The sequence below is a fragment of the Rhipicephalus microplus genome, chromosome 5, assembly GCF_043290135.1.
Source record: "Rhipicephalus microplus isolate Deutch F79 chromosome 5, USDA_Rmic, whole genome shotgun sequence".
Taxonomy (NCBI): Eukaryota; Metazoa; Arthropoda; class Arachnida; order Ixodida; family Ixodidae; genus Rhipicephalus; species Rhipicephalus microplus.
The window spans coordinates 6,393,110-6,405,669 of record NC_134704.1 but is presented as its reverse complement, the minus strand read 5'-3'; the positions used below and the strand labels follow the sequence as shown (position 1 = coordinate 6,405,669).

At 43.1% G+C, this 12,560-nt stretch overlaps 1 protein-coding gene across 2 annotated transcripts in view; it reads right to left on the bottom strand.

Moving 5' to 3' along the window:
• Window positions 1-12,560, bottom strand: part of LOC119175086 (suppressor of tumorigenicity 7 protein homolog) — an 88,856-nt gene that overhangs the window by 26,625 nt on the left and 49,671 nt on the right. For both annotated transcript variants that reach the window (XM_075894750.1, XM_037426306.2), the window contains one exon: window positions 8,991-9,045. In XM_075894750.1, the coding sequence (XP_075750865.1) occupies window positions 8,991-9,045 (55 nt within the window). The remainder of the gene's footprint in view (window positions 1-8,990; window positions 9,046-12,560) is intronic.

The window sequence follows — 12,560 nt, the reverse complement described above, 5'->3', positions numbered from 1 at the left end:
ACACCCACATGCGGCAATATGCGACACAAGATGTGCGTACTTATCCTCGTTTTTCTTAACCTTTAGCGCATGCTCCCTAAGCCGGTCATTGAGGCATCGCTCGGTAATGCCAATGTACACGTTACCGCAGGAAAAAGGAATGGAGTATACAACTCCCATGGAACATTTTACGAAGGCATTCTCATGTTTTTTCACGCAACCGCGTCTCTTGCCATTGCAAATACGCGGACATAACTTGGCGAGCTTTTCTGGCGCAGAAAAGACCACAGCCACACCATGCCTTGCAGCAACCTTCTTAATATTATGGGAGAGCTTGTGCACGTAAGGCACGACTTGAAGCTTGGAACCCGAAGGATCCCAAGTAGCTCTATCCCTTTGTGTTCCACGTTTCATCTTCTGCAGTAGTGACTCGGCGACCGCGTTTAGGACCGACGAAGGGAAGCCCGCCGCCGTCAATCGGCTGATCTGTTCATAAAAACTAGTACGCATGTGGTGTGGACACGACTTAATCAACGAGGATTCTAGACATAGCGAAGCAATACCTCTTTTAACTAATTTCGAGTGTGCAGAATCATACGGCAACAGCCCCTTCTTCACTCTAGGCCGGTACATCCAACAAAAGTGTTCACTACCCCACAGTAGCTTGAGGTCTAAAAACTGGAGACAAGCCTCTGTGGGTACCTCGGTAGTGAACCTAAGTCCGCGTCCATGATCTTTAAAAACACTAAGCACATGTTCACAAAAAGAACGCTGCACTTCATATGATACCTCATCCGCACGCACACTCACTGAAGTACAGGCGTCTACTTGAAAATCTAAAAAGTAATTGGGGGGTGTATATGGCCCCCGCTTGTCTAAAAGAATTAAAAAATCGTCAACATATCTAAAAATCTTCAAAACCTTATTCCCCCTTAAAAATTTATCCAACGTCCTATCTACATCTGCTAAAAAAATATCAGTAAGAACAGGGGCGACACAAGAACCTATACAGATGCCTTGTCGTTGTAGATAGGGCTTGTCGTTAAAAGTAATAAAAGTAACGTTAAGATAAAATTCTAAAAGTGCTAAAAAGTTTTCAACGGATACGCCCGCATTATTCATAAAAGAAACGTCACCATTATCTTCTATGCACTGTCGGACCGAAGTCAAAAGCTTATCATGAGGTACCGAATAAAACAGGTCTTCAACATCTACTGAGAAAGCAAAGGAAATCTGCTGGTTATTCCGTATGAAATCTGCGACATCACTGGAGCTTTTAGTGCGAAACGGGTCACTAACACTGAGTGGCTTTAGTTTGCTTAACAGGAATTTGCTAACGTTGCCCTGCCATGAACCATTTTCACTAACAATGGTTCTGAAGGGAATGCCCACTTTGTGGGTTTTAGCGGAAAAAAAGACGTTCAAGTTAGTGCTTTTGCTACTAGCTAAGGTTCCAGCCAGCGTAGGAAGTCCTACTTCCCTACAGAACGCGGTGAATTTAGATTTAACGCGTACAGCACTTTTTTTAACAGGTAAAAAGTTCTTGTCAATGGCGCTAATCGCTTTCTCATTGTAAACACCCTGTGGCAAAACAACGAAACCACCCTCCTTGTCGGCTTGTACTAACATCAAATTCTGCTTCTTGAAAAAAGACACCACACTACTCAGTCTTCTGCTACCGCTATTGTCCGGAAGTTGGCTTGCACACCTCGTGAGGCAGTCCATACCGTCCAGCAGGCATCTTTCTCGGTCCTGGTTGGCCTTAGATGACAGGTCCCTGTTCAGGCCTACCAGGTCATGGGCGGAAACACTTGGTGTGCATGCATACTTTGGTCCTTTTCGCAGAAGCTTTTCAATGTCTTCAGGTAGCACTGCACCCCCGAGAACAACGAGGTCCTGATAATTATCTCTTCTCCGTTTACCTTGAAGCCTCAGAAGGGGGGTCAACACGCTCCTCCACCTAGATTCAGTTGTCTGAGCTATACGACGCTTGACTTTCCCGAGTTTATAAGCCGCAAGTTGTTCAGGGTATTCGCATTGAAGAATCACACGAAGCCAATCATAGAGCAGCCTTACTTGGCGCCACAATTCCGCTCTAAGAATTTTGAGCACTCTTTTCACGTGTCCCCAAGAAGGTCTCACACACCCAAACAAGGCACTTACTTCTTCTGGTGTGATGGCTTTCCGGATGCAGAAGGCGGAAATCCTTGCTCTGCATGTGGCTTCACTGATGTAGCCCATAAGAAGGTCAATCTTCGCAGACACATTAGGAGCATAAAAAGAGGGGCCCATTGCACTAGAAATATAGCTTAATAAAACTTGTTGTTGGGCTAGTTGGTTATACATCATATACTTAGAAAATTTTGGCGCAACCTCGACTCACGCAAACACTCACACAAGCACACACACTTACACCAGAGCAACACACACGACACGCAGCGCTCACTACCAACTGTTTATTGCTCCTATCTGACCTTCTTAAATACGTACATCGAAATGCGCAAAGGCACAAACTAACAGAACTGCGCCAGTAGAAAACCAACATGGCGTCACCACACCACTAGGAACAAGTAAAAAGTAAAAAAAGTAAAAAAAGTAAAAAAAGAAAGGGGGGGGGGGGTGGGGGTTAACACGAAAAGGAGATATAATCGCTAAACCCTCGCATCAAGGAAAGATATTTCTTGTTGATGCAACACCAAAGATGGCTCGCTGACACATATATCTTTATTCTTTTCTATATAATATGCTTCTAACAGCAAACGTGCTGATAAATTTGAGCTTCTCCCAAGAATCCTTGTATCCGAAAATCGTGGTTCACACCCACATGCGGCAATATGCGACACAAGATGTGCGTACTTATCCTCGTTTTTCTTAACCTTTAGCGCATGCTCCCTAAGCCGGTCATTGAGGCATCGCTCGGTAATGCCAATGTACACGTTACCGCAGGAAAAAGGAATGGAGTATACAACTCCCATGGAACATTTTACGAAGGCATTCTCATGTTTTTTCACGCAACCGCGTCTCTTGCCATTGCAAATACGCGGACATAACTTGGCGAGCTTTTCTGGCGCAGAAAAGACCACAGCCACACCATGCCTTGCAGCAACCTTCTTAATATTATGGGAGAGCTTGTGCACGTAAGGCACGACTTGAAGCTTGGAACCCGAAGGATCCCAAGTAGCTCTATCCCTTTGTGTTCCACGTTTCATCTTCTGCAGTAGTGACTCGGCGACCGCGTTTAGGACCGACGAAGGGAAGCCCGCCGCCGTCAATCGGCTGATCTGTTCATAAAAACTAGTACGCATGTGGTGTGGACACGACTTAATCAACGAGGATTCTAGACATAGCGAAGCAATACCTCTTTTAACTAATTTCGAGTGTGCAGAATCATACGGCAACAGCCCCTTCTTCACTCTAGGCCGGTACATCCAACAAAAGTGTTCACTACCCCACAGTAGCTTGAGGTCTAAAAACTGGAGACAAGCCTCTGTGGGTACCTCGGTAGTGAACCTAAGTCCGCGTCCATGATCTTTAAAAACACTAAGCACATGTTCACAAAAAGAACGCTGCACTTCATATGATACCTCATCCGCACGCACACTCACTGAAGTACAGGCGTCTACTTGAAAATCTAAAAAGTAATTGGGGGGTGTATATGGCCCCCGCTTGTCTAAAAGAATTAAAAAATCGTCAACATATCTAAAAATCTTCAAAACCTTATTCCCCCTTAAAAATTTATCCAACGTCCTATCTACATCTGCTAAAAAAATATCAGTAAGAACAGGGGCGACACAAGAACCTATACAGATGCCTTGTCGTTGTAGATAGGGCTTGTCGTTAAAAGTAATAAAAGTAACGTTAAGATAAAATTCTAAAAGAATTTTATCTAGAATTTTATCTTAACGTTACTTTTATTACTTTTAACGACAAGCCCTATCTACAACGACAAGGCATCTGTATAGGTTCTTGTGTCGCCCCTGTTCTTACTGATATTTTTTTAGCAGATGTAGATAGGACGTTGGATAAATTTTTAAGGGGGAATAAGGTTTTGAAGATTTTTAGATATGTTGACGATTTTTTAATTCTTTTAGACAAGCGGGGGCCATATACACCCCCCAATTACTTTTTAGATTTTCAAGTAGACGCCTGTACTTCAGTGAGTGTGCGTGCGGATGAGGTATCATATGAAGTGCAGCGTTCTTTTTGTGAACATGTGCTTAGTGTTTTTAAAGATCATGGACGCGGACTTAGGTTCACTACCGAGGTACCCACAGAGGCTTGTCTCCAGTTTTTAGACCTCAAGCTACTGTGGGGTAGTGAACACTTTTGTTGGATGTACCGGCCTAGAGTGAAGAAGGGGCTGTTGCCGTATGATTCTGCACACTCGAAATTAGTTAAAAGAGGTATTGCTTCGCTATGTCTAGAATCCTCGTTGATTAAGTCGTGTCCACACCACATGCGTACTAGTTTTTATGAACAGATCAGCCGATTGACGGCGGCGGGCTTCCCTTCGTCGGTCCTAAACGCGGTCGCCGAGTCACTACTGCAGAAGATGAAACGTGGAACACAAAGGGATAGAGCTACTTGGGATCCTTCGGGTTCCAAGCTTCAAGTCGTGCCTTACGTGCACAAGCTCTCCCATAATATTAAGAAGGTTGCTGCAAGGCATGGTGTGGCTGTGGTCTTTTCTGCGCCAGAAAAGCTCGCCAAGTTATGTCCGCGTATTTGCAATGGCAAGAGACGCGGTTGCGTGAAAAAACATGAGAATGCCTTCGTAAAATGTTCCATGGGAGTTGTATACTCCATTCCTTTTTCCTGCGGTAACGTGTACATTGGCATTACCGAGCGATGCCTCAATGACCGGCTTAGGGAGCATGCGCTAAAGGTTAAGAAAAACGAGGATAAGTACGCACATCTTGTGTCGCATATTGCCGCATGTGGGTGTGAACCACGATTTTCGGATACAAGGATTCTTGGGAGAAGCTCAAATTTATCAGCACGTTTGCTGTTAGAAGCATATTATATAGAAAAGAATAAAGATATATGTGTCAGCGAGCCATCTTTGGTGTTGCATCAACAAGAAATATCTTTCCTTGATGCGAGGGTTTAGCGATTATATCTCCTTTTCGTGTTAACCCCCACCCCCCCCCCCTTTCTTTTTTTACTTTTTTTACTTTTTTTACTTTTTACTTGTTCCTAGTGGTGTGGTGACGCCATGTTGGTTTTCTACTGGCGCAGTTCTGTTAGTTTGTGCCTTTGCGCATTTCGATGTACGTATTTAAGAAGGTCAGATAGGAGCAATAAACAGTTGGTAGTGAGCGCTGCGTGTCGTGTGTGTTGCTCTGGTGTAAGTGTGTGTGCTTGTGTGAGTGTTTGCGTGAGTCGAGGTTGCGCCAAAATTTTCTAAGTATATGATGTATAACCAACTAGCCCAACAACAAGTTTTATTAAGCTATATTTCTAGTGCAATGGGCCCCTCTTTTTATGCTCCTAATGTGTCTGCGAAGATTGACCTTCTTATGGGCTACATCAGTGAAGCCACATGCAGAGCAAGGATTTCCGCCTTCTGCATCCGGAAAGCCATCACACCAGAAGAAGTAAGTGCCTTGTTTGGGTGTGTGAGACCTTCTTGGGGACACGTGAAAAGAGTGCTCAAAATTCTTAGAGCGGAATTGTGGCGCCAAGTAAGGCTGCTCTATGATTGGCTTCGTGTGATTCTTCAATGCGAATACCCTGAACAACTTGCGGCTTATAAACTCGGGAAAGTCAAGCGTCGTATAGCTCAGACAACTGAATCTAGGTGGAGGAGCGTGTTGACCCCCCTTCTGAGGCTTCAAGGTAAACGGAGAAGAGATAATTATCAGGACCTCGTTGTTCTCGGGGGTGCAGTGCTACCTGAAGACATTGAAAAGCTTCTGCGAAAAGGACCAAAGTATGCATGCACACCAAGTGTTTCCGCCCATGACCTGGTAGGCCTGAACAGGGACCTGTCATCTAAGGCCAACCAGGACCGAGAAAGATGCCTGCTGGACGGTATGGACTGCCTCACGAGGTGTGCAAGCCAACTTCCGGACAATAGCGGTAGCAGAAGACTGAGTAGTGTGGTGTCTTTTTTCAAGAAGCAGAATTTGATGTTAGTACAAGCCGACAAGGAGGGTGGTTTCGTTGTTTTGCCACAGGGTGTTTACAATGAGAAAGCGATTAGCGCCATTGACAAGAACTTTTTACCTGTTAAAAAAAGTGCTGTACGCGTTAAATCTAAATTCACCGCGTTCTGTAGGGAAGTAGGACTTCCTACGCTGGCTGGAACCTTAGCTAGTAGCAAAAGCACTAACTTGAACGTCTTTTTTTTCCGCTAAAACCCACAAAGTGGGCATTCCCTTCAGAACCATTGTTAGTGAAAATGGTTCATGGCAGGGCAACGTTAGCAAATTCCTGTTAAGCAAACTAAAGCCACTCAGTGTTAGTGACCCGTTTCGCACTAAAAGCTCCAGTGATGTCGCAGATTTCATACGGAATAACCAGCAGATTTCCTTTGCTTTCTCAGTAGATGTTGAAGACCTGTTTTATTCGGTACCTCATGATAAGCTTTTGACTTCGGTCCGACAGTGCATAGAAGATAATGGTGACGTTTCTTTTATGAATAATGCGGGCGTATCCGTTGAAAACTTTTTAGCACTTTTAGAATTTTATCTTAACGTTACTTTTATTACTTTTAACGACAAGCCCTATCTACAACGACAAGGCATCTGTATAGGTTCTTGTGTCGCCCCTGTTCTTACTGATATTTTTTTAGCAGATCTAGATAGGACGTTGGATAAATTTTTAAGGGGGAATAAGGTTTTGAAGATTTTTAGATATGTTGACGATTTTTTAATTCTTTTAGACAAGCGGGGGCCATATACACCCCCCAATTACTTTTTAGATTTTCAAGTAGACGCCTGTACTTCAGTGAGTGTGCGTGCGGATGAGGTATCATATGAAGTGCAGCGTTCTTTTTGTGAACATGTGCTTAGTGTTTTTAAAGATCATGGACGCGGACTTAGGTTCACTACCGAGGTACCCACAGAGGCTTGTCTCCAGTTTTTAGACCTCAAGCTACTGTGGGGTAGTGAACACTTTTGTTGGATGTACCGGCCTAGAGTGAAGAAGGGGCTGTTGCCGTATGATTCTGCACACTCGAAATTAGTTAAAAGAGGTATTGCTTCGCTATGTCTAGAATCCTCGTTGATTAAGTCGTGTCCACACCACATGCGTACTAGTTTTTATGAACAGATCAGCCGATTGACGGCGGCGGGCTTCCCTTCGTCGGTCCTAAACGCGGTCGCCGAGTCACTACTGCAGAAGATGAAACGTGGAACACAAAGGGATAGAGCTACTTGGGATCCTTCGGGTTCCAAGCTTCAAGTCGTGCCTTACGTGCACAAGCTCTCCCATAATATTAAGAAGGTTGCTGCAAGGCATGGTGTGGCTGTGGTCTTTTCTGCGCCAGAAAAGCTCGCCAAGTTATGTCCGCGTATTTGCAATGGCAAGAGACGCGGTTGCGTGAAAAAACATGAGAATGCCTTCGTAAAATGTTCCATGGGAGTTGTATACTCCATTCCTTTTTCCTGCGGTAACGTGTACATTGGCATTACCGAGCGATGCCTCAATGACCGGCTTAGGGAGCATGCGCTAAAGGTTAAGAAAAACGAGGATAAGTACGCACATCTTGTGTCGCATATTGCCGCATGTGGGTGTGAACCACGATTTTCGGATACAAGGATTCTTGGGAGAAGCTCAAATTTATCAGCACGTTTGCTGTTAGAAGCATATTATATAGAAAAGAATAAAGATATATGTGTCAGCGAGCCATCTTTGGTGTTGCATCAACAAGAAATATCTTTCCTTGATGCGAGGGTTTAGCGATTATATCTCCTTTTCGTGTTAACCCCCACCCCCCCCCCCTTTCTTTTTTTACTTTTTTTACTTTTTTTACTTTTTACTTGTTCCTAGTGGTGTGGTGACGCCATGTTGGTTTTCTACTGGCGCAGTTCTGTTAGTTTGTGCCTTTGCGCATTTCGATGTACGTATTTAAGAAGGTCAGATAGGAGCAATAAACAGTTGGTAGTGAGCGCTGCGTGTCGTGTGTGTTGCTCTGGTGTAAGTGTGTGTGCTTGTGTGAGTGTTTGCGTGAGTCGAGGTTGCGCCAAAATTTTCTAAGTATATGACATTATCATCTTGCACATATGACAGCCCCGGCAGCGATTAGGGCGCTGAGCTATGTAAATAAAAGTGTGTTGGGTTTCAATTTCTCTGTTTTTAAACTAAAGAAAAAAAAAAACATTGGACGACCTATATTCGAATATCTTTTTTTTTTTTTTCTCTCATAGAACACTATAAGTAGGGGTCGACCTATATATGTGCCCAGCCTATTTTCGAGTGAATACGGTAAGTTTTAATTCTATATATTCAAATTATGAATTTGTTTCCTACGTTATTATTATATGAATTATTATGTGAATGTTTGCAGCAATGAACTTATTTATTACATATCAGAGTATTTAACTATGAAACAATGTTGATCTTCTGCTCAATGGTACATTTCCTATTGTCCCTGGAAATAAATAAATTCGATAGGTAGCCTTTAGTATCTTGTAAAAAAGTTGGCCAATAATAAAAAATCTCATATTTGAAATCAACATGAAAATCTATGATGGCTTATCTAATTTCGCACATTTCAAAGATTCACAGAATATCTCCACAGTCCTTGTCCCAACTTAATTATGAGAGCTAAGCATGCAAGAGTTTGTGAATTTAGCATCCTGGTTAATTCTGAATGGTATAATCAACACCATTGGGAGCCATACACAAGCAAACAAAAGTTTCAGGAAACACATCTGCGGCACTAAGAACCCATGCCCGCTGCGCCAGCATAGCTTCGTGCACAAAGTTTGGATTACGTAACAGTGGTCTGCACATGGCTACCTAAAAATACTACAACACTACAAACCGTATGGCCCAACACATACCTCAAGCACGCTTGGAGCCTCTTCTTCTGCCAGCAAGATGTATGCTGTTACACACCTGCATAAAAACACATGTGCATGCTGCACCATTAATGAAGCAAATATTTTTTGCTGCCAAAGTGCATGATGTTTCTGAGGATTTGACGACGTGCAACTTTGCAGCACGTTGCCCCGCCGCGGTGGTGGTCTAGTGGCTAAAGTACTCTGCTGCTGACCCGCAGGTCGCGGGATCGAATCCTGGCTGCAGTGGCTACATTTTCGACAGAGCCAAAAATGCCGGAAGTCTGTGTGCTCAGATTTGAATGCACGTTAAAGAACCCCAGGTGGTCGAAATTTCAGGAGCCCTTCACTACTGTGGCTCTGATAATCATATGGTGGTTTTGGGGCCTTAAACCTCACATATCAATCAACTTTCGATCGATATGTAGGGTTTAACGTCCCAAAACCACTATAAGATTATGAGAAACGCCGTAGTGGAGGGCTTCGGAAATTTCGACCACCTGGGGTTCTTTAACGTCCACCCATATCTGAGCACACAAAATTACTCAACTTTCCAGTGCAACTTCATATAAAAGTACATGCAGGGTGTTTCATCTAACAAGAACAAAGATTATAAATAATGGTTAATTGCAACTGTATAAAACCAACAACATATGGATTGCCACCATTTGGCACTCATGAAGATATTTTAATATAGTGCCTAAATAGCTCATTACCTAAAATCAATAGCCCATTTTAAAACCTTCACTTTAGGGTGAAGTGCATTTTATTACATTAGGGGAATTCTAAAACAACTGATCCAGTTTCTTTGCAGCAACGTATCTTTTTCAATATTTAATCTTTTTCTTATCTTTTTCAATATTTTTTCGTAATCTTTTTCAATATTCAAAGAGTGCCAGAGAAATATGAAATAAAAACATGTGACTGCGCTTATGTGCTACAGCATTGCAGCTCTCTCAACCGTGCTTAGCGTGAAGCAAATGTGCTCAACTTACCACTTTTCAGGGACAACAGTGCTTTCTTGCTGTGTGCCAATGTCACAAATGCTGATGCGCTGTGAAGCAAACGCCTAAAGCCACAGCTGCTCATTCAGCCAAAGTTTATGCGCACAGTTGTTTCACTCAAAGCACGGTTGACAGTGTTACAATACAATGACGCATAGGCACAGTCACGTGGTTTTATTCCTAGGCTTGTGCAAATATGCGAGCACTTCAATGTTTGAATGAATATGACAGTATTCGAGTTTGCTTTGAAACAAATTAGTATTAACACAACAGTGTTTTATGCCGAGGTCCACTACGGCTCCATGCCGTATTTACGTCAAGGATATGAAACTATAAAATATTTACTAACAGATTGCAAAGAAAAAAAAAAGAGAAGAGAAACTTCCGCAGCAGGGTGTGAAACAAGTGACCTCGCGATCTTCAGTGTGCAACGCTAACCACTAAGCCACAGAACGATACTTCTCTAACATGATAACGGCAAGCCATTTATATATAGCTTGTGCCGCTGGCAGTTCTCAGATCTTGAGAAACTTCAGTGAATTTTAGCCATCAGCAGCGAGATGGCACAATGGGTGCGCCTGCTCTAAAGGTTGTCGTGCCGCGCCACTTTGCGCATCACTGTTTGCCCTCCACATGGTGAGGTCAAAGTGGACGCAGATGTTCTCTCGCGATGGCTCACTCAGACGCGAGCGCTCATCCCGAGATTTGGGTGCTCTGAACCTCTTGTGCTTCCACCGCAAGTTTGCTTTGAAGTTACAGCAGTTAAAGAGAACATGAACTTCAATTCACTCGCTGCAGAGGCAGCATTTAAGACAGGAGCGCGCTGCTCACACACAAAGTAAGAATTGTGACATTTCTTTGTTCACAAATGACCTGTGTATGCTAATTTCATGCATGCTTTCTGCTTGGGGTATGCACTGTGTGTTTCGAGCTGCTTCAGTTCTTTTTTTTTTTTTTATACAAGTACCTTCGACGCCACGAGGGCATTATTGCAGGGGGGTAACGAGAAAAAATAATCATGTAAAAGAATATACGTGTACACAAAGACAAAGATAAAAAATGAGCTAATAACAAAGCGTTGTGTGCAACAATAAAATGTGATGACATAATTCAGGCACAATGTCACCAAAGGAAGAAAATAAAAAATAAATAAAAAACAGCAGAAGCAAAAGCCAGGGGACAGCTAGCTATAGCTCCCAGGAAATTTGAATTAGAAAACGAATGGAACTCGGAGAGTGTTTTACAATCTACTATACCTTTAGAAAGTCTGTTCTAAAGCGTGGAGGTGTGAGGAAAAAAATGAATAACGAAACACATTTGTGTTGCATCACCTTTCAAGTACTTTACAGTCATGATCACAACGTGTAGAGATGAAGTGAGGGTGAAAAATGTACAAGTTTTTGTTAATACCTGTGAGATCAGAGTAAATACAGAAAAAAAGTTCCAATTTCATTGCTAAGCAGCGTTGGGCTAGGGTTTTCCAGCCAAGGTTGTCTTTAATTAATGAAATGCTACTTTTATAGTTGTAATTACGAGAGACAAACCTGCCTGCGCGATTCTGGTTACACTCAAGATTATTTACAAGACAGAGGGTGGCTGGCTCCCATGCTGTGCAAGCGCACTCGAGTAATGGGCCAATGTTCGTATTATAAAGGTAATGTTTAACGCTCCTGGCGGCTTTGTGACATTGCAATTTGTTACTTCAGCATTCATTCCTTCGCCCTTGTGGCAAGACAATGCACAATGAATGCTCAACAACCTCTACGAGAACACGTTTCACTTTTGTGTTATACGAGTTCCTAAAAGAAATAAACCACGTTTTTTTTAAATTTTCAGTATTGAAAAGGAACAAACAGATGTATATTCATGTGCCTGTAACCCCCTGCGGAGGGGTACTATACCAAGAAAACTTTTCCACGACGAATCAATGTCAGCCAAGTCTTGGTGGACCACAGCATAAAACACTTATGTGTTAAAAAACCCACATGGTCTGGCCTTGATCGGTCGCATGCCAAATGCTGTTTAAAGTCCCTTTAGCCAATGTACATTGATGTAATGCAGAAAAGCGTCCCAAGATTGAAAAGGGGCTTTCACATGCTGCAGGAAACAGCAAATTTTGTGCCTTGAAGAGGCCCTGAAATATTAAAAAAAAAACATGGAATGAACCATGGAAGAGCTCATCGCCTCACGAATTCGTCGCCCCCAAAATTTCAAGAATCCGCCGAGTGCGGGCGGAGTTACAAAGGTTTGGTGCATGCTGCAATTGCATTCTGCCTTCTCTCGTCCCGAAGGAAATGCTGGAAGCTAAGCAGAGAGAGATGGCAGGGGTAAAGAAAAACGTCACGTGCGCCTCTTTTTTTCCTTTTTTTCCTTCGAATTTGCGGTTTTTGCAGTATGATCACGCACGCACGCATGCACAAGTTGTGGCCTGCCCCAGCAATCTCTGCAACGTCTGAGCGCGCCATGTTCAAATCACCCAATGGCTGATAAATGGGCTTTTTACGAGTGATGTTTGAGCGTCTTTCGTGATTTGTTGAGAGAAGAGAAATAAATTTTTAGCTGACTGATA